The sequence below is a fragment of the Haematobia irritans genome, chromosome 2 (genome assembly GCF_050003625.1).
Source record: "Haematobia irritans isolate KBUSLIRL chromosome 2, ASM5000362v1, whole genome shotgun sequence".
In the NCBI taxonomy this organism is placed as follows: Eukaryota; Metazoa; Arthropoda; class Insecta; order Diptera; family Muscidae; genus Haematobia; species Haematobia irritans.
The window spans coordinates 106753560-106777256 of NC_134398.1; the positions used below are offsets into that span (position 1 = coordinate 106753560).

The window sequence follows — 23697 nt, forward strand, 5'->3', positions numbered from 1 at the left end:
CTGCTGCTGTTGTTGTGGCAGATTTTGGTGAAATTAAGTCTTGAAGTTTAGCAATGGAAGAATAAAAGAAGGAAGAAGGGCACGAAGCTCATTTATGGATTAAAATCGCAAAAGCAACAAATAATACTGCCACCGAACCCCAACAGGGCAATCATGTTAATAAACTTCAACGGAAAAGCAAAGACGGAAGGCAACGACACAACCACACCAAACTACTGACGACCTAAGCAGGAAAACCGGCAGTAGTCTGCCGGCCAACCTTCGTTGGAACATCATGCACAACGTGCAGAGGAAAATTCTTTTTGCCTTAGAGATAAAAGTCAACTGAAAGTCAAATGCCAAACTGAACTTTACATTGAAGGTATGGGATGACTATGTTGTCAGGTCGTTGGAGCAAACTAGAGCTGGTATTTGTGGTGTTGCGAGATACAGGACCGGTTGATCGTTTGGGTCGCTTATTATGCGGCCGTCGTCGGTCGTAGATGATCCGTCTCCTTTATATGTGATTCTGGTTATGGAGAACTACATGCCCGGCATTCTTTGTTGCCATAGTTGTTTCGTCGACTTGTCGGTAATGGTGGTGGGCACAATCTCAAGTAAACTCTAAAAGTTCGCCACCAGCTTCTGAAACCATTGAATATTATAACCAACAAAATCACTACGATCCATATACAGAACCCAGTATGATGATGGTCATCATCATTTTTACGCAGGCTACACGCAAAAAAACACCGTTTGGAAAACGTGTACCGAAAACGTTTTTTAGAGTTTTTTGAATTTTGTTAGAGTTTTTTGAATTTCTTCGAGAATTTCAAACCTTTATCACCAAAAAAAAAATTGTTACAAAATTTTTGCAACAACAAATCGAAATCTATTTGTAGAGACATTGCTGAATTCACCTGATTGGTGAACGATCACACAAAGTTTTGTTTCTTAGTCAACAACTACTGTTATAACTATTTTATAACTGTTTTCAAGGACACAACAACAATTCTAACGACAACATTAGCAGTGTTTTTGTTTTCCTTTATGACGGGCTCATCGTAGCTTCCTATTTTATGTTATCCTGATATCAACGGAGGCTGGTTTTTCGTCCAAATCAATTACGTTACATATTATTGCAATTTTAATTTAATATTATAGTACACGGAAAACATTTTCACGAAAATTTTTCCAATTAAAAATTTAATTGATTCAACAAATGTTTTAATTGAAAAAAAAAATCAATCACAAAAATTAAAGCATCAATTATTTTATTAATTGGATCAATTAATGTTTTAATTGATTAAAGGCATTTCAATTAAAAAATTAATTGGATCAATTAATTTCGTGATTGAATCAGGAAAAAATGTTTGTGTGTATGTAATGTCGAAATAAAAATATACGTAAAATATACGGCTAACCATTGCTCCACGGTGGCGAACTAAATGTATTTTTCTGTCAAATAAAGTATCTTTACATCGGCTCATGGGCACCGAAAATGATGCTATATATAGGATTTTCACTTAAAATTAAACCTTTTTTCAAATCCTATGAATCCTTTTTAGATTAAATGAAATGAAACCTTTCTCAAATCAAATGAAACCTTTTTCATTTCAAATGAATCTCCTAAATCAAAGGAATTCTTTTTAATGAATGCATTTATAATTAGCCCGCAAAATTATTCTCGAAGGAATTGCTATATCGCTAAAAGAAAAAAAACACTTTTATGAAGAATTATGTGTTACTTTCTTATTCGTACACTCAGCCACTGTTAAAATGATTGATTACCCAAGTCTTATGGTGTTTTCTTTTCTTGTAAAAAATGTGCCCTTTTTGCGTTTTGCCCGGAAAATGCACTTTTTAGGTTCTTTACTAAAAAAACAGGCAAAAATGCGAAATGCTTGTGAAAATAGTGCCACACATATGTTAGAGGCAAATTGCGGGCATTTTCAGCACTGCCGACAAACGAGAGTGATGCGATTACCCTGTATGCTTCTTTGAATTCTTTTCTGCGCATCCTGTACAAAATGAAGGCAACCCACTCAGAAAAGAAAACACCATTTGGATTGCTTACTAATCGCTGTCTAATATTCTCATATAAATTTTCATCAAATCGAAAATCCACAATCAGTTATAAAGGGTGATTCTTTTGAGGTTAGGATTTTCATGCATTAGTATTTGACAGATCACGTGGGATTTCAGACATGGTGTCAAAGAGAAAGATGCTCAGTATGCTTTGACATTTCATCATGAATAGACTTACTAACGAGCCACAACGTCGAATTTTCAGTGAATGGGCCCTAGAAAAGTTGGCAGAAAATCCGCTTTTTTATCGACAAATTTTGTTCAGCGATGAGGCTCATTTCTGGTTGAATGGCTACGTAAATAAGCAAAATTGCCGCATTTGGAGTGAAGAGCAACCAGAAGCCGTTCAAGAACTGCCCATGCATCCCGAAAAATGCACTGTTTGGTGTGGTTTGTACGCTGGTGGAATCATTGGACCGTATTTTTTCAAAGATGCTGTTGGACGCAACGTTACGGTGAATGGCGATCGCTATCGTTCGATGCTAACAAACTTTTTGTTGCCAAAAATGGAAGAACTGAACTTGGTTGACATGTGGTTTCAACAAGATGGCGCTACATGCCACACAGCTCGCGATTCTATGGCCATTTTGAGGGAAAACTTCGGAGAACAATTCATCTCAAGAAATGGACCGGTAAGTTGGCCACCAAGATCATGCGATTTGACGCCTTTAGACTATTTTTTGTGGGGCTACGTCAAGTCTAAAGTCTACAGAAATAAGCCAGCAACTATTCCAGCTTTGGAAGACAACATTTCCGAAGAAATTCGGGCTATTCCGGCCGAAATGCTCGAAAAAGTTGCCCAAAATTGGACTTTCCGAATGGACCACCTAAGACGCAGCCGCGGTCAACATTTAAATGAAATTATCTTCAAAAAGTAAATGTCCAATCTAACGTTTCAAATAAAGAACCGATGAGATTTTGCAAATTTTATGCGTTTTTTTTTTTTAAAAAAGTTATCAAGCTCTTAACAAATCACCCTTTAGTAACTATTGTATTTTTTTTATACGAAATTTAAAAAATAAAACAAATTTCTTTGAAGTTAGTTGTAAACTAAGGGTTTGGTGATATTGCAAGTCAAAATATTTTTTTGTTTCCGGAACTTATATCCAAATCCGATTTTTTTGGAAATTTTTATATCCCAGCAAAAAATTTGGAAGTTTTTCCTACGCCATTACCTGTAATGTACATCCAAAAATGCTTTTCTAGAGATGGACCTTCACAAGTTCTTTTGGGGCGATACATAAAAATTATCTGTTTTACTATGTTTTTGCAATAAATTTAATTTTTCTAAATTTTAACGGATATAAAACACAGCAAGGACAAACAAAATAATGGAAATTTTCAAAAAAAAAAAATATTTAAAAAGTGTAGTGATCCATTTCTCGGCAAACGTGGAATTCGCGATCAATATTTGCCAGTGTTATTTAAAACTCCTTTACGTAAAGATACAATTAAAAAACGTGAATATTTGTTTATGATTTTCCTTATTTTTTAAATGAAATCTGAAATACGGAAAACAATGCTGCGGATGCTTATAAAGATGACTTACGCCATATGACAAGCCCATGTAAAATACATTGCTTCTGAGCGAAAAAGATCATTATCATTGCGTTTTTGGCTCTTTTATTCGCTGGTCTTCTTTTTTCAGTCTTAAAGTATAAATTCTTTAGCCATATAAATTCTTTAGCCAAATACATGAAGGAAGTACACCGTAATTATACCCCAACCATCAATGATCTAAATATGAAATCGAATAAAACTCGGGGTCAAAATTTCATTAAAACTTCAAAAGATTGATTGGATTTGCAAAAAGTTTCATTAAAAATGAAAAACGTTTCATTTGAATTGAAGAAGGTTTCATTTGAAATGTAAAAGGTTTCATTTGATTTGAAGAAGTTTTCATTTGATTTGAATTAGGATTCATTTTATTTGGAAAAGATTTCATTTGACATTAAAATGCTATAAATATAAATGTTTGCGTTGCTTGTGCGTTGATGGTTATAGCCAAAGACAATACACAAAGGAAGATAGGAAATTGGCTACTGAGGAGATCAAACCATTTACGGTGTTAGTTTCATACTTCTCGTTTAGCATTAAAATGCTAATAAAAAGAAATTAAGTGCACGAAATAAATTTCCATAAAGAGGAAAATGTATTTTTTTTTTTGCCTAACATTGTTCATTAATGTTGTTTCTTTAAGAAAATTAAGTTTTTCATTTAAAAAATAAAAACGAAAAACAAATAAAAAATTACAAACATGTATGGAACTAACATGGTAAATGCAACATTTAGTATGACGCAAGCCAATTTCCTATCTTCCTATAGTTTATTGTCTTTGATTATATTGTCTGTTGATGACAATAACAGCTACGTTCAGGCGAAAGGTAAAATTTTAAACATTTATAAAATCGAATAATTTCTTCTACATTGTTTGTATTAAGAATTGAAAAACCTCGTGGGAGTGGGAAAGATGTGACGGAAGATGCAATTGCTAGATAATATTTATTTAATTAGTCTTTACGAAATTGTTTTTACATTCCGTAAAAAATCAACGTTTATGACAAAAAGTATATACTTTTCTTCAAAGCAAACTTCCTTACAGCGAAAAGCAAATGGGAAACGATTTTTGTTTGTCTAAAATTTCGTTTGGGAGGAAAGAATTTTTTTGCGTGTATACACCACCAGCATGGATCAGCAAAAGTCAACATACGTATCAGTAGCTGGAAATAAGAAAAACAATATTACTTATTAAGTGGTACACCAACGGCAGCATCCAGCCGCCACCGCCAAAGTTTGATTCAAGATCAGAAGCAAAGGTAGTCTCCATTAGCATTAGCACAACCTCCGGTGAATGAAGGAAATGACTCTAAAGCCTTGCCGTAGTTCTCTGAACTGCACCAGTGTTACTGGCTGACCAATCGGTCGACTAGAGTGGATAGATACTATGTGGTTACATAGCCGCCCACAGTACAAGATACTATCGCAACTGAAATAACAGCATACGCCAATGTGACCGGTTGCTGCAATTGTTATTCCATTGCATTTGGTGATGGCGCTGCTGCCGCTTCGAAGAATGAATGACCAATACCAGGAGTTATGTAGGCTGATGGGTGCACACTTTAGATGTTGTCCACATGTGCAATACCAGCCATCTGACAGGTAATCTAAAATTGTATCTCCGGCGTCTAACTGGAGGCTTTTTGATTTTTAATATTTACATTACAACTGGGAAAACTAAGGTGGCAGTAGTAGCGCAGCCACTGCAAAAGGATTGGACATACATACACCGAAAAAAAGTTTACTATTTTTTATGAAAAATGAACTAACCCATAGTAAGAATGACCATGATTTGGCGCCAAAGATTTTTTTCATCTAGATAAGTTCATGGTTTTCTTATAAATTAGTTCATGTATTGCATCGTATTTGAGTTCATTATTACTATGCTGTGGGAAGAATATACATAATCATTCAAAATATTCCTGCTATCCGGAAAAATTAACAATTTTTGGGAAACCTGTATTAAGAAATTGGTTTGAAATAAACTGTTTGTCAGTATAATTTCCAAAAAAGTAAAGAAATTGAGGAATCAAAGGTATTACAAGCCTGAATACAACTAAGAAAGTTTTCGTACAAAACAAGTCAATTTTCTATAACCACCAGTATTTTATTTCAAAAAAATATTATATTACACAAAACTATGGCTTATGAAATAAAGGGTGATTCTTTTGAGGTTAGGATTTTCATGCATTAGTATTTGACAGATCACGTGGGATTTCAGACATGGTGTCAAAGAGAAAGATGCTCAGTATGCTTTGACATTTCATCATGAATAGACTTACTAACGAGCAACGCTTGCAAATCATTGAATTTTATTACCAAAATCAGTGGCAGAAAATCCGCTTTTTTATCGACAAATTTTGTTCAGCGATGAGGCTCATTTCTGGTTGAATGGCTACGTAAATAAGCAAAATTGCCGCATTTGGAGTGAAGAGCAACCAGAAGCCGTTCAAGAACTGCCCATGCATCCCGAAAAATGCACTGTTTGGTGTGGTTTGTACGCTGGTGGAATCATTGGACCGTATTTTTTCAAAGATGCGGTTGGACGCAACGTTACGGTGAATGGCGATCGCTATCGTTCGATGCTAACAAACTTTTTGTTGCCAAAAATGGAAGAACTGAACTTGGTTGACATGTGGTTTCAACAAGATGGCGCTACATGCCACACAGCTCGCGATTCTATGGCCATTTTGAGGGAAAACTTCGGAGAACAATTCATCTCAAGAAATGGACCGGTAAGTTGGCCACCAAGATCATGCGATTTGACGCCTTTAGACTATTTTTTGTGGGGCTACGTCAAGTCTAAAGTCTACAGAAATAAGCCAGCAACTATTCCAGCTTTGGAAGACAACATTTCCGAAGAAATTCGGGCTATTCCGGCCGAAATGCTCGAAAAAGTTGCCCAAAATTGGACTTTCCGAATGGACCACCTAAGACGCAGCCGCGGTCAACATTTAAATGAAATTATCTTCAAAAAGTAAATGTCATGGACCAATCTAACGTTTCAAATAAAGAACCGATGAGATTTTGCAAATTTTATGCGTTTTTTTTTTTTAAAAAGTTATCAAGCTCTTAACAAATCACCCTTTACAATAAAGGAAATATTTTTATTCGTACGTTGGATGCAGTTACTTGTCGGTTAGTAATTGCTTCTTCAAAAGAGTAATATTCTATGTTATTAGGACTAAACTAATTAATTTAAATTTCCTTCCATATGAAAGATATATGTGGCACAAGTTGCTACATTCATTGAATTGTTGTCCAATTTCATCGATTTTGGCTAACTTTTGTTGGGCGGATTTGTCTTATAAGCATCTGAAATTGCAAAGTTATACAAAATATAAGAAAAATATTATCAAATTCTATCGTTCATATTGATTTTTAACTTACGGTTTTCAAGAGTATTTCCTAGAGCCAATAAGGATATCAGCTTAGTTAGCATTAAACAGTAAGAATATTCAAAAAAAAAAAAATACCATTGCAAGACCTTTCTATCTGAAATTGAAAATAATTATTTTTAATAAATTGAAATTTTTTCGGACAAAATACCGTTTATAGAAAAACTTACCACATTGAAAAATCCATTCAGTAGGTACATTATTGGAATCATATCCATGGACCAATGGGACGTTTTTGAAATTATTCTCAAAATATATATGAAATTCTCCATCAAGTTATATATAAATTTGTATCGAAGACGTATAATTTTATACTTTTCTTAGTGATTTATTTTTAATTTTAGCGGCTAAAGTCGAACTTAGTACTAACCTGTAGGAATTGCTGTAAAATAAAAAATATAGATTCAAAAAACTGGTTGCATCTCCAACCTGTGATCCAGATGTATAATAAATATAGATCATCCTATTACCATGTTGTATATTTTTTATGTAAATCAATAAAAAATCCGCACTAATTTGAAACTATTAACAGAAATATACAGTTCCTTAATGTGTTATTTGTTTTTGATTTATTTATTTTTTTTATAAATAAAAAGTGTTTTTGATTTCTCTAACATCACATCATTTAAAATTATACATAATTTCCATTTGTCAGTATAGCATTTAGTATTTAAGGTGGATATTAAGTTCGAGTTTAGAGGCTAAAATCGCAATTTTCATGATAAGTTTTGTTTAATAATCCATTATAAAAAAATAATCTTTATAAAAACTTGGTTTGGGCTATTCTCCATCAAGTTTGTATCGAAGACCTATAATTTTATACTTTTCTTAGTGATTTATTTTTAATTTTAGCGTAAAGTCGAACTTAGTACTAACCTGTGGGAATTGCTGTAAAATAAAAAATATAGATTCAAAAAAAATGGTTGCATCTCCAACCTGTGATCCAGATGTATAATAAATATAGATCATCCTACACGCAGAGAAGAAACATGATTGTCACAATCATATTCGAAGAGTAAAATAATATGATAACAGCAATTTTTGCGGCGACCATGTAACATTTTGCAACCATGTTGGCTCAGTGAACATGGTTCTAAGAAAAATACAATTGTCCTCATCTAAAATGTTATTATATTGATAAAAAGAATTTTGTTTCCATTAAAAGACAATGGTCACGATCTAAAATGTTATGTTATTCGTCAAAAATGTTTTTCTTCTAGTTAAAAGAACATGGTCACAACCTAAAATGTTTTGATTTTTATGAAAAACCTTTTTTCGTCGTCGAAAAAAGGACGCCACTTGAGAAAAGAAAACACAAAATCAACTTTATTTATTTGTTTATATTTATTTATAAACTAATTCATTGTTTATTTGTATTTATAATGTCGTGCAAGCAAACATCACATATTTTTACACACTCTAGTTTGGTTCAATTTCAACAATAAGTAATCATTCCATATTTACTTCGTGCCCATCATATGTACAAACACAGACATCATATAACTGCAAATAAAAATAAATTATGCCATATGTCAAAAAGCAGAACAAAAACTAGGTACATTTGTTTCAATTACACTTTCCTTTTTTTGTATTCACATAAAACCACGTGCCATTTCTGAATAAATAAATTAACACAAAACACAATAATTCCGTATTCTCCGTCCATTCCAAGAAACAATCAACACACGACTGACGCGCAAAATGTACCTGCTCAATGTTTTTATAAAATTCTTGTCGCTGCAAAAAAATTAAATGGTCACGAAAACAATGTACATGGTCTTTATGGAGAAAATACTTTTTTCTCTGCAAAAAAGTAAAAAAAATTGAATGGTCAGGTACATAATTTTCCTGACCATATAATGGTCTCAAATTTTATCATTTAAATAATAGAACATGTTTGCGGCATTTGAGAACCATTTAAATGCTTATTGCCAACATATACTTTTCTCCGCTCGAAAATTATTTTTACAAAGACAAAATACATGGTTTTCGCGACAATTACATACTCTAAATAAGCATTAAATGGATGCGGCAACCATGTCCAAACATGTTTTTTCTGTGCGTGTATTACCACTCATGTTGTATATTTTTTATGTAAATCATTAAAAAATTTGCACTAATTTGAACTATTAACAGAAATATACAGTTCCTTAATATGTTATTTGTTTTTGATTTATTTGTTTTTTATCAATAAAAAGTGTTTTTGATTTCTCTAACATCACATCATTCACTTCTCAGTTTCTAAAATGTTTCGAAATAAATGTATTTTCATTAATAAACACCTATACAGCACGTACAATTTTGCAAAAACTAAAACAACGAGTGCACTTCATAATGCATCAACAAACTGAATGCAGCAATAAAACTCAAAGACACAAATAGTCATAAAGGATACCGTAAAGAAAAACAACTCCACACACACATGATCCATTTCTGATCTCGCTATTGCAAGAAAACAACTCTCACCACAAAAGATACCAACAACACACAAGTAACATTCCATTGTTTCTAGAATCAAAACAACCAACAACAGCATAAATGACGCAATAACAAACACAAACAATCATACGAGATATACACAAAATGTCTCTAAAAACTCCCTCACATGATGCAATGATTTCATTACTCTCTTCTCACTTCATTTTCCAGTAGCACGTTTATTGATTAGTTGGAATTCAATCTATAAGTTAAGATAACATATATACCAAATTTATGTGGAATCTATAAAAAATGATATACACCCGGCAAGGATTATATTAACTACTTTTTATTCTACTTTATCTAAAATGTTTAATGTTAGGAAAAACTCTCCAACTTATAATAAAAATTGAAATAATCTGTAGGTAGCCATCATACGAATCGGTAATGTCGTTAACTTAATTTTTACTACAAAAATGTTTATATTTTTATAAGTTTTCCTTTAGCTAAGCTAATTTTCGTCGTGGTTACGAAAAATCAACTATATTACAGTAAATTTGTTGAACTATGTGAAAGTTAAAATGGTCTTTAAATTTACAAGACACTTTTTCTGTGTACTCTGTCTATATATTTAATATTTATACCCTTCACCACTACTGTGGTACAGGGTATAATAAGTTTGTGCATTTGTATGTAACGCCAAGAAGGAAAAGTCTGAGACCCATCGTTCAGTATATCGATCGTCTTAGAATTAAATTCTGAGTCGATTTAGCGATGTTCATCTGTCTGTCTGTTGGTGTATTTTTATGTGCAAAGTACAGCTCGCAGTTTTAGTCCGATTGTCCTAAAATTTGGTATAGGGTCCTGTTTCGGCTCAAAGACGATCCCTATTGAAAAAATCGGTTCAGATTTAGATATAGCTGCTATATATATTTTTCATCGTTCTGGTCATAATTGGCGTGTATATCAACCGATCTTCCTCAAATTCCGTACATCCGAATATTTTATGAGTCTCGAAAAACTTGCAAAATATCAGCCAAATCGGTTCAGATTTAGATATAGCTCCCATCTATAGCTTTCGTCCGATTTACACTCATTTGCCCACAGAGGCCAATTTTTTGCTCCGATTTTGCACAGGGAGTAGAATTAGCATTGTAGGTATGCGTGCCAAATTTGGTTGACATCGGTTCAGATTTAGATATAGCTCCCATATATATGTTTTTCTGATTTCGACAAAAATGGTCAAAATACCAACATTTTCCTTGTTAAATCGCCACTGCTTAGTCGAAAAGTTGTAAAAATGACTCTAATTTTCCTAAACTTCTAATACATATATATCGAGCGATAAATCATGAATAAACTTTTGCGAAGTTTCTTTAAAATTGCTTCAGATTTAAATGTTTCCCATATTACTAAAATTGTGTTCCACCCTAGTGCATTAGTCAACTTAAATTTTGAGTCTATAGATTTTGTAAAAGTATATCAAATTCTGTTTGGGACAAACCTTTTATATAGCACCCAACACATTTGACGGATGTGATATTGTATCGAAAATTTAGATCTACAAAGTGGCGCAGGGTATAATATAGTCGGCCCCGCCCGACTTTAGACTTTCCTTACTTTTTTTAACTTTTCTTTTTGCATCTCAGACAGCCAGTCATTCAAAACATAGTTATATACAATAAGGGCATATAGGTTAGGTTAGGTTAAAGTGGCAGCCCGCTTAAGATTCAGGCTCACTTAGACTATTCAGTCCATTGTGATACTACATTAACTAAAAGTACCTATTACATATGGGCACTTCTAGTTTTAACCGTTGAACCTTCTCAATTATTTTTTTTCGCTGAACCAACCAGATTGTTCCAAAAACATTAGCAGACTGCTTAAGTTAGCGTTTTCCAGATCCGCCAGTAATCTGAAGGTATATGCTCCTAGAAGTTGCTTGCGCTTTACACAAAATGCAGGACACTCACACAAGAGGTGTTTAATTGATTCTTTTTCCTCCGCATCATGACAGCTCATACAATAGTCATTATACTTCGCGGCAATAGTTTTTGCAAAATCGGCTATCAGGCAGCGACCCGTTATAGCAAATATCAGGAGTGATATCTGACGTCTCGAGAACATTAGCATATCTAATGTGCGGTTTAAGTTGAAATGGGCCCAAATTTGCTTGGTGTCGTTACAACCCTTGCAATTCTCCCATCGAACATTTGCCATCATAACAGCCTTCTCACGCAGTATGAGCTTGCAGGTAGCTAGGGGCATACCAACAAATTCTAGTTCCCCTGGAATATGTAAGGTAGTCCCTAGCCTTGCCAACTCATCCGCTTCGCAGTTCCCCGGTATGTTCCTATGGCCAAGCACCCATATTAGGTGAATATTGTACTGCTCAGCCATCTCATTGAGAGATTTGCGGCAGTCGATGGCGTTTTCGAGTTGAGGAACACAGATTCCAATGATTTTATAGCAGGTTGACTGTCTGAGTATATATTAATGCCCACATTTTTTGGAACATTACTTCTCAGCCAATTCGCCACCTCTCCTATTGCTAATATTTCAGCCTGAAAACACTACTGTGATTAGGTAATCTTTTCGCTATTCGAAGTTCCAGATCATTAGAATATACTCCGAACCCCACTTGTCCATCCAATTTGGAGCCATCAGTGTAGAAATCGATATCCCGGGGTCTGTGTGCACCACGCCTCACTGTTGGGGATTAGAGTCTCAAACTTTTTGTCGAAAAGTGGACTCGCCAAAGTGCAGTCCACTACGTTAGGCACATCTGGCAATATTTTGAGGACCGAACTGTGACCGTAACTTTTTTCCGACCACAGCGACAGCTCGCGCAACCGAACAGCCGTTGTTGCAGCTGACTGTTTGGTCAAAATGTCTAAAGGCAATAGATGCATCATGACATTAAGGGAATGCGCCTGAAATACACAAACACGCCATACGCTGAACTTTAAACAAGTCGGTTTCTGAAGTGCCGGCCACCAGACTACAACACCATATAGCATTATAGGTCTAACCACTGCCGTGTATAGCCAATGCACAATTTTTGGTTTTAGTCCCCACTTTTTTCGAATTGCCTTTTTGCACGATTACAAAGCTACAGTTGCTTTTCTCGCCCTTTCTTTAATATTAAGCTTAAAGTTCAGCTTCCTGTCCAAAATAACGCCAAGGTATTTTGCACACTCACCAAAGGGAATTTCAATACCCCCTAAGGAAATAGGCGATCTTTGCAGTACATGACTAATTCTGTCTTTGCAGGATTTACCCCAAGACCATTGTCTTTCGCCCATTTCTCAGTCATCTGGAAGGCCCTCTGAATAATATCTCTGATTGTGGATGGGAATTTTCCCCTGACTGCCAGAGCCACATCATCTGCGTATGCCACCACTTTTATCCTTTCTTTTTCTAGAGTAACCGGAAGGTTATTTATAGCAACATTCCAAAGAAGAGGTGATAGAACTCCTTGGGGAGTGCCTCTGTTGGGGAGTGCCTCTGTTGACATACCTTTGTATGTTTGTTTGTCCTAGTGTGGCTGAAATACGTCTCTTCATTAGCAGTTCGTCTAACAGCCTGAGTATACATGGATCAACATTCAGAGTTGTCAGTCCATTTAATATCGAGCTCGGATGGACATTATTGAACGCCCCTTCGATGTCTAGAAACGCCACGATTGTGTATTCTTTGACAGATAGTGAGCTTTCAATAAAGCTGACTAGTTCATGTAGTGCGGTCTCAGTAGACCTGCCCTTCGAGTATGCATGCTGTCATTTCGAGAACAAACTTGAATCGATGCTAGTTCTAAGATAAATATCTATCATCCTCTCCAGAGCCTTAAGTAGGAATGAGGATAAGCTGATTGGTCGGCGATCCATTTCATTATGGTCAGGGGAACCGGCGATCCATTTCAATGCCGTTCCTAATAAATCAATTGATCTTTTGGATTTATGTGTCGTCCTTAATCTTTCTACTGACTTTAATGATTGTGCTAGTTCGTGTTGAACTATTGGCAAGAGCATGTTGTTTGGATAGATCCTGTCTTTTATGTCTCTTTCAGTCATTCGATCAATGTCTCGTATTTGTCGATATCTATTACATGGATTAGTCGAAATATTCCGTCCTCTATATATGCTTCCCCATCGTCTATAGTTATAAGTTTACTGTTTGAATACTCCATTATCTGAATTTCAGCAGTACATATCGTTATCGTGATAAAAAGTAATCTTTTGTTGGTTAAGCTACACTTGTAGTTTAGTCAATGAATGCATGGTTTTAAGCTGAACTCAAAAAAACAACAACAATGATTAAAGATTAACAAAACAAAACGAGTTCCAAATTTTCTTAAATTATATTATATTTTACAAATTTTCCTTTGAATTTAAATATTTGGGAGTAAGAATACTGTATTTTTTTATTTCAATAAATTTTGGGTAATATTCTTTCTCTTTAATATTATTTTTCTTTACATTTAAACGAGTCACTTTGATTGTTTTTATTGTTTCTTTAGGTTTCTTAGAATATTTTTATTTTTTTAACAATTTTATCTTAAAGACTTTGTTCACTTTTTATTTTTATAACATTCTCTTTTCACTTTCAGTTCACAGTGTTATCCTAATTTTTCCTCTATTTTCCAATTTTTTTTTATTTATTTAATTTTCCAATCTTTTCATATTTAAATCATTTTTCATTTTTTTTTATACATTCATTTTTTTATATATTCATATACATATATTTTTCTTTCCACTTTTCATCAATAATTCTAACTGTTATGTTAATTTTTTTTCTGTTTTGTCAATATTCTTTAATCATTTTCTTAATTAAAAAAAAAAACTTATTTTAATAACTTTTTATTTTCAATATAATTTTGTATGTTTTATCCTTCTTAATTTCGGTATTCATGATTTTTAATGTCGTGTGGTATTATTTACGCACGTCATTAACATTTTTACGGGATCCGTTTTTACGCTTTGCTGGGAGCCACCGTGGTCGTGACATTTAATTAAAAATTGAAGTACGAAGTGTTTGATAAAGGATGCCTTGTCTGTTCTACTTGTGATTCGCTCGCTAAAAGTGCGATGTTGGCGCTATCGCAGGTGCAACGAGGAGTTGCTCAATGGTTTGCAATATTCCGGAATTTTAAAGATTCAACGTGAGAAACGAAATATTTAGTTTTGCAACATCTGCATTAATTATGTTTACGTACAATATATTTCGTATTAACTTATATAAGCTATATTTATAAATAAAAGAACACATATATATTTTGGACATTGCATTTGACCGCTGTATTTGTTGTTGTTTTCCTATTCATCAACAGAGAGTATTATTTTTTTCTTTCTTCGCTGGTCAAACAACTATAACTCCGACTCGACAAAGCTCATTTTTCCACTTTCAGAGATTGTATCAGAGCTTAGGTTAGGTTAGGTTAAAGTGGCAGCCCGATTAAGATTCAGGCTCACTTAGACTATTCAGTCCATTGTGATACCACATTAACTAAAACTACCTATTACATATGGGCACTTCTAGTTTTAACCGTTGAACCTTCTCGATTATTTTCTTCTGTTGAACCAACCAGATTGTTCCAAAAACATTAGCAGACTGCTTAAGTTAACGTTTTCCAGGTCCGCCAGTAATCTGAAGCTATATGCCCCTAAAATTTGCTTACGCCTTACACAAAATGCAGGACACTCACACAAGAGGTGTTTTATTGATTCCTTTTCCTCCGCATCATGACAGCTCATACAATAGTCATTATACTTCGCCCCAATAGTTTTTGCAAAATCGCCTATCAGGCAGCGACCCGTTATAGCAGATATCAGGAGTGATATCTGGCGTCTCGAGAACACTAGCATATCTAGTGTGCGGTTTAAGTTTAAATGGGGCCATATTTGCTTGGTGTCGTTACAACCCTTACAATTCTCCCATCGAACATTTGCCATCATGACAGCCTTCTCACGCAGTAAGAGCTTGCAGGTAGCCAGAGGCACACCAACAGATTCTAGTTCCCCTGGAATATGTAAGGTAGTTCCTAGCCTTGCTAGCTCACCTGCTTCGCAGTTCCCCGGTATGTTCCTGTGGCCAGGCACCCATATTAGGTGAATATTGTGCTGCTCAGCCATCTCATTGAGAGATTTGCGGCAGTCGATGGCCGTTTTCTAGTTGAGGAACACAGAGTCCAAGGATTTTATTGCAGGTTGACTGTCTGAGTATATATTAATGCCAATATTGCTTGGAGCATTACTTCTCAGCCAATTCACCACTTCTCTTATTGCTAATATTTCAGTCTGAAAAACACTACAGTGATCAGGTAATCTTATCGCTATTCGAAGTTCCAGATCTTTAGAATATACTCCGAAACCCACTTGGCCATCCAATTTGGAACCATCAGTGTAGAAATCTATATATCTTTTATTCCCCGGGGTCCGTGTACACCAATCACTGTTGGGAATTAGAGTCTGAAACTTTTTGTCGAAAAGTGGACTCGCCAAAGTGTAATCCACTACGTTAGGCACATCTGGCATTATTTTGAGGACCGAACTGTGACCGTAACTTTTTCCGACCACAGCGATAGCTCGCGCAACCGCACAGCCGTTGTTGCAGCTGACTGTTTGGCCAAAATGTCTAAAGGCAATAGATGCAGTATGACATTAAGGGAGTTTGTTCCTGTCTTGCTGAATGCACCTGAGATACACAAGCACGCCATACGCTGAACTTTGTCTAAACTTGTCGACTTGTGAAGTGCCGGCCACCAGACTACAACACCATATAGCATTATAGGTCTAACCACTGCCGTGTATAGCCAATGTACAATTTTTGGTTTTAGTCCCCACTTTTTCCCTATTGCCTTTTTGCACGAGTATAAAGCTACCGTTGCTTTCCTCGCCCTTTCTTCAATATTAAGCTTAAAGTTCAGCTTCCTGTCCAAAATAACGCCAAGGTATTTTGCACACTCCCTAAAGGGAATTTCAATACCCCCTAAGGAAATGGGCCTAACCGTGGGAGTTTTGCGATCTTTTCAGTACATGACAAGTTCTGTCTTTGCAGGATTTACCCCAAGACCATTATCTTTCGCCCATTTCTCAGTCATCCGGAGGGCTCTCTGTATAATATCTCTAACTGTTGATGGGAATTTTCCCCTGACTGCTAGCGCCACATCATCTGCGTATGCCACCACTTGTATCCTTTCTTTTTCTAGGGAAACCAGAAGGTCGTTTATAGCAACATTCCAAAGAAGAGGTGATAGAACTCCTCCTTGAGGAGTGCCTCTGTTCACATACCTTTGTATGTTTGCTTGTCCTAGTGTGGCTGAAATGCGTCTCTTCCTTAGAAGTTCGTCTAACAGCCTAAGTATACCTGGATTAACATTCAGAGTTGTCAGTCCATTTAATATCGAGCTCGGATGGACTTTATTGAACGCCCCTTCGATGTCTAGAAATGCCACGATTGTGTATTCTTTGACAGATAGTGAGCTTTCAATAAAGCTGACTAGTTCATGTAATGCGGTCTCAGTAGACCTGCCTTTCGAGTATGCATGTTGTCCTTTCGAGAGCAAACTTGAATCGACGCTAGTTCTAAGATAAATATCTATCATCCTCTCCAGAGTCTTTAGTAGGAATGATGATAAGCTGATTGGTCGGAAATCCTTCGCATTCGAGTGAGAGGCTTTTCCCGCTTTAGGTATGAAAACGACTTTTGATTCTCTCCACTTTCGTGGAATATATGCTAAGTTGATACATCCAATATATATCGCCGACAACAAGGGAATAATTCTGTCAGCCACCGCTTTTAACTCCGCCGGAGTTAAAAGCGGTGGCTGATATATCAGAGCTTGATATATCATCAATTTTGAATCTGTGTTCAATTTGTATCTATGGTTATATAGTACGCCAACGGCTGGCGCAATTTTCGTTTTTCATATGGAGATCACAATTTAAATTACTCTGCATTGTAATATATTCCTAACATGTTCATATATTCCTTCAAATTCGTCTTCTAATTCATACGAAAATAACATTTAAATTCGTACGGCTTATAAGTCCATACTCCTTAGCTTAGACAAAACTAAGAGAAGCTTTGAAACTGAGAGGGGATAATCCACCGTCGTTCGAATCTAGGATTGAACCGATGAACTTTTGTATGCAAGGCAGGCATGGTAATCATTGCACCTCTGCTGCCCTTTAATCTGTTGCCCGATTCCATGTTTAGCCCAACGACAAGGGACCTCCATTTTATAGGCGAGTCTGAACGGCGCTTCACATTGCAGTGAAACCACTAAGAGAAGCTTTGCAACACGCAAAATGTCACCAGCGTACTGAGAGGGGATAATCAACCACTGAAAAACGTTTTGGTGTTCGGTCCCACAATCCTTTGTATATAAGGCGGACATGTCAATCTACCACAAAGTCGAAAATTGCAACGTCCGAAGTCGATTTCTCAATAACTGTAAATGTCGAGTTTAAGGAAAGCTTGAATGTTGAAAAATCGACTTTTGCAAAAATTCGATTAGCCGCAAGTCAACTTTTTCAAATTTTGAAATAATCGAAAAAGTTTACTTTTCAAAAGTCGAGAAGTGGACTTTTTGATTCACATTACAATCCCTCAAGCTCTATCTCATAATATAGAGAATGGATTACACGAAGATAGTCAAATCGGAATCTGAAGAATTCTGTATAATTTCGACTAAAATTTTACTGTTAATGGACACAAAAGTACTGTTTAGTTAATTTGCGAGATGAAGGTTTCATACATGCTATTTCATAAGACCTAGATTTTAAGTGCAGCATAGATTACAAAATATAACTTATATAAAAACCTATATAACCCCCACTTTCCGATATTCGGAATCGCAAATCGCGGGATTTTCGTTTGGAGGTATTTTCTTAACCCTAAAACATATAAACTTAAATTTTGACAATACAGCTATCTTTAGTGAGAAGTTCAATTGAAAATGGATTGAAGTCCAGGATTTCGATCTCGATTTTTTCATTATAAAAAAAATAAATTCTTGCGATTTGCTATTCCGAATATCGGCATATGCAGGATAATTCACTATCATGTCATTGTTTTTTCAATTTTGGTTAAAGGTCATACTAACCTGTAGTGTTTTTTATGGTTCATTACAGAATTTTCGTGATCAATGCATTGATGGATCAGGACTTCCTCTTTTAACAGAAGACCACCTTGTCAATTCACTAGGGATGAAGCTTGGGCCTGCACTCAAGTTGCGTTCGATGCTGGCGAAAAAATTAGGGGGACCCTGTCCATGTGTCGCATGTGTTGCTCAAGCCCAACATTTATTGGCAATTCAAACCGGCGCAAGTGCTCTAACTCCCTCCACCGGATCCATGACTCCTTATGTCAACACATTAACAATTCCCACAGAGAAAAATGCTGGTGATGCTATTAAAACTCATTCAAAGTCAAACTCTTTGCTGTGTATTCCCAAGACATCAAACTCGGAGCCTTCAATATGTAATATTGAATTTAGCACAGCATCAACAACTGCACCGATGACAACAAGTAGGCCTAATTCAAATAATAATAGTGGCGGCATCTCAAACAGAGGCGGCATCTCAAAGTCTTCAAGTAATAGTGAATGTAATGTTGCAAATTTCCCACCACCAGCCAACAATTGCAACAATGCCACAAGCGGCGACAGTAGCAAAATTGCTTTCAACAATCGTGACGACAATGGAGGTTCATCCTCCTGTACCAGTTAGTACTACACTCATAAATTGTCCAACATTGTGCTCTATGAGCATAGATTATTTGTTATATATATAAGTCATTTATTGCTTTGGATCGATTCTTAAGTAAAACTTTGTGAAGACCAATTTTAAAAGGAGCTGGTTCCTTTCCTTTCAGATTCATTTCAGATTCAGATCCTTTCAAATTCATTTCAATTAAGTATACCCATGTTCATATAACTAATACATTTATGGTAGAAGCAGCATTGTCAAAATTAAGTACATAGTTACATAAAAATATCAATATCCCATGAAAATCAAAATTCTAGAAGCAGGCAATAATGAATTAACATACAAACCATCACCAGGTCATTCATAGTCAATGAGAGATTTATAAGTGGATTTTCACGGTAATTATTTGTTTTATATAAAATATACAAAATATCATATAACCATAAAAGGTACTGTTACCAACATCTGTATTCATCGAACTTCCCAAAACTATACGGATATCCTCGGTCATCTTCGCAATATTTTCAAGGATAAAATATGTAAACATTAGTTCATATTACATGGGAATTTAATATAAAACAATAACAATTCTGATGTGTCTGCAATAAAATATTAATAGCAACTGCTGATTAAATAACTAAAGCACTAAAATAAAACGATTGTATGATTAACTATTTATAAGAAATTATTTTAATTCCCCAGAAGTTATTGAAAAAATATGATAATTATTATTTTGAACTAATTTAAAGTCTACTTAATATAAGTTAAAATTTATCTAAAAGTAGCATACTCTGGTCCTTCTTTATGCCAATCAATCACTATTGAGAATTTTCATTTTCAAAGTTTTTCAATACGAGGCCTTTTTTCTTTTAGTACTGGATACCTAAGCCGCGACGGATTAAAGGAATTCAGAGTACTCATTTACATGTTGTTACGATATGTAAGAGTGGGAGTCGGGCAAAGCAAGTGGACTGTATGTTCGGAGCAGGTCCCTTGGATAAACTTCACAGACGAAAGGTGGCTTCATTGACAAAAGAAAAATTCAGATTGATGCACTGAGTCAAACATAATATCTCTCGGAAAGATATCATGTACAAGAGGTAGTGAAATAAAAATGTTAAGATTTTGAATTCAAATGTATTTGGATGTAAGGGTCTATTTTATTTCATTGACTTTACATGAAATATTTTAATCATAGATGAACAAATCACAATAATATACAGTGGACTTATAACTAGTAAATCATTGTATCTTTTATTACTCAGACGTAATAAAACAATATTTGATATACAGGATGTAAATCTATACTCGTAAGTTTAGACACAAATGAAATCTTACATTTTTAATGTCTGAAGTGTTCACATGGCAACAAATATTTACGGCTCTAGGTGAGCATTAAGTTCGAGTTTAGTCGCTAAAATCAAAAACAAATAAGTAAAAATGCATGAAATTCTACCTCTTTGATGCACATTTTATTATAACTTGATCGGCTAAACTAGAACTTAATACCCACTTATGAGTGAGTCGTGGATACATCAAAATGCAATCTGACCACACCGACGCGATTTGTACTAATGTGAGTTCTGGATAGAACAATCTGGTTGGTTCAACAAAAGAAGATAATCGAGTAGGTTCCGCGGTTAAAACTAGAAGTGTCCATATATAATATGCACTTTTAGTTAATATGGTATCCTACAGTTCTTTTTACTATCACTAAGTTCATTTACTACTACCGAGTAAAATATTTCTACAACTTTTTGGATATTAAAAAATATTGACTCTTAGAATAAATTTCGTACTTATAAAAGTACATAATACAATTTATATTAAATATATATTTCATTGAAATTTGGATAGTGCTCTCCTAAATTTACGTTCATCCATTTCCTATTGGATTTTTAATAAAAATTCCAAAACGATAATTCAGTTCCCAGATTGATTAATTTGTTTATTAATTGATTAATTTGGGTAATTCCCTAATTAATTATTTCTTAAAATTCATATTAAATTAAATGTATAATAATATTAATATTGCTTTTGTCGTGTAAAAACTAAGTGCAAACCATTACAAAATGTTGTCGTCTTCAGCATTATCGTCTGTCGCTTTTTCGTCGCCTCACCACTAATATTGTATTTCTACACAGTGGCGACGACGATGATCGAATTTTATCGTCTGTCGATTTTCCGTCGCCTCGCCACTAAATTGGCATTCCTGCACAGATCTGACGACGACTACTTTCTGTACCATATACAGTAATCGATACTCTATGTCACTAGAAAACAATCAGCTGATGTACAAAACAAATAATTTTAATTTAAAATATTTTTATTACTCATTCTGAAAAATCCAGAAAACAATCACTCTTATTCCTGAAGTCTCCCGCCACTAATTGTATTCCGTTCGTCGATATATTTTGCTATCGACGATTGCTATCGGTATTCCTGGTGTCGTTTTTGTCGCCAATATCGTCGTTTTTGTTGCCGTTAAACTTACCAGCGACGAGTTTAGTGATCAATGTTTGAAGAGGTTTTTTAGATTTTATTAATCGAACAATTGAGAAATAAATTAAAACAATGGAAATTGGTAAGAGGTAAAGTGAATAATCTTCAACAATTAAAAAAATATATTAATGAACTGGCGATCAGCCATTAGATGAGCTTGACTGGCTCCAACGATTTACAACCGGTTGGAACAAATGGTTTGTGGCTCAATGCCTTTGGACTTTAGATATAAATTGTAAAAAATGGTAGACAAACTGTCACTATTATTTAAAAAAAAATTATAATGTTCAAGTATTTATTCCAGCCTTTAGTTATGCAGTCTATGCGGAACTCATGTTGTATATCAAGGAATCCTGAGCTGACCACGATCTCAAATCTATTGATATAAAAATGTGTTATTTTTTTACACCATAGAAAAGAAAACTGCACAATTATTTGTAATAGAAACCCTTCAAGCCCGATGGTTTATTTTATTTAGCACCTAACTTAGATAACAACTGTGTCCTTCACGAACTTTGAATGATCCGTGTCGTTCCAATTGTATAGGCCGAATGTTGTTGTTGTCCTTATGTATGTTTCTAAATCATTTCCCGAGTCAAATTGATTATTTATATTGATTTTCTATTTCAAATTGGATTACAAACAAACAATATTTTAAACGCAAATTATTTAAAATTCATTTTTGCTTATCAGTTGATTGTTTTATTTCACGATGATCCATGTACCATTTTTATAGTTTTGGAAGCTTTTACTGTCCTTGTATAGACATCCAAATTTTTCCCTGCTTCAAATTTAATATTTTTCTGGATTTTCCATCAGCTGATGTGCAAAAAATGAATTTTAATTTTTATACCCTCCACCATAGAATGGGGGTATATTAACTTTGTCATTCCGTTTGTGACACATCGAAATATTGCTCTAAGACCCCATAAAGTATATATATTCTGGGTCGTGGTGAAATTCTGAGCCAATCTGAGCATGTCCGTCTGTTTAAATCACGCTAACTTCCGAACGAAACAAGCTATCGACTTGAAACCTGGCACAAGTAGTTGTTATTCATGTAGGTCGGATGGTATTGCAAATGAGCCATATCGGTCCAGTTTTACGTATAACCCCCATATAAACGGACCCCCAAATTTGGCTTGCGGAGCCTCTAAGAGAAGCAAATTTCATCCGATCCGGCTGAAATTTGGTACATGGTGTCAGCATATGATCTCTAACAACCTTGCGGAAATTGGTCCACATCGGTCAATAATTATATATAGCCCCCGTATAAACTGATCCCCCGATTTGGCTTGCGGAGTCTCTACGAGAAGCAAATTTCATCCGATTGGGGTGAAATTTGGTACATGGTGTTAGTATAGGGTCTCTAATTGCCATACAAAAATTGGTCCACATTGGTCCATAATTATATATAGCCCCCATATAAACCGATCACCAGATTTAACCTCCGGAGCCTCTTGGAAGACCAAAATTCATCTGATTCAGTTGAAATTTGATACGTGGTGTTACTATATGGCCTCAAACAACCATGCAAAAATTGGTCGAAATCGGTCCATAATTATATATTACCCCATATAAACCGATCCCGAGATTTGGTTTTGGAGCCTCTTGGAGGAGCAAATTTCATCCGAGTCAGTTGAAATTTGGTACATTGTGCTAGTATATGGCCGTTAATAACCATGCCTAACTAGGTCCATATCGGTCTATAGTTATATATATCCCTCAGATAAATCGATCCCCAATCACACAAAAATTGGTCCATATCAAGTTCATAATTGTATATAGCCCCAATATAAGCGACCCCCATATTTCAATTCTGGGTCTCTACGTACCGTGCAAAAGTCCATATCGATTCGTAATTATTTGTAGACTTGCCTATACATACCTTTTTTGTCTAGTATATACCACGTATGGACTAACTCACAATTTAGAAAGCGATGTTAAGAAGTTTTAAGATAGATGACAGTCTTTCGTAGAAGTTTCTACGCAATCCATGGTGGAGGGTACATAAGCTTCGGCCTGGCCGAACTTACGGCCGTATA

General features: G+C 35.0%; 1 protein-coding gene across 1 annotated transcript in view; it reads left to right on the plus strand.

Moving 5' to 3' along the window:
• The window catches only part of Samuel (SAM-motif ubiquitously expressed punctatedly localized protein), a 532479-nt gene extending 512178 nt beyond the window's left edge, over positions 1–20301 (plus strand). The window contains exon 6 of the mRNA XM_075295802.1: positions 18575–20301. Within this exon, the coding sequence (XP_075151917.1) occupies positions 18575–19171 (597 nt within the window). The 3' untranslated portion in view covers positions 19172–20301. The remainder of the gene's footprint in view (positions 1–18574) is intronic.
• The last annotated feature ends 3396 nt before the right edge of the window (positions 20302–23697 follow it).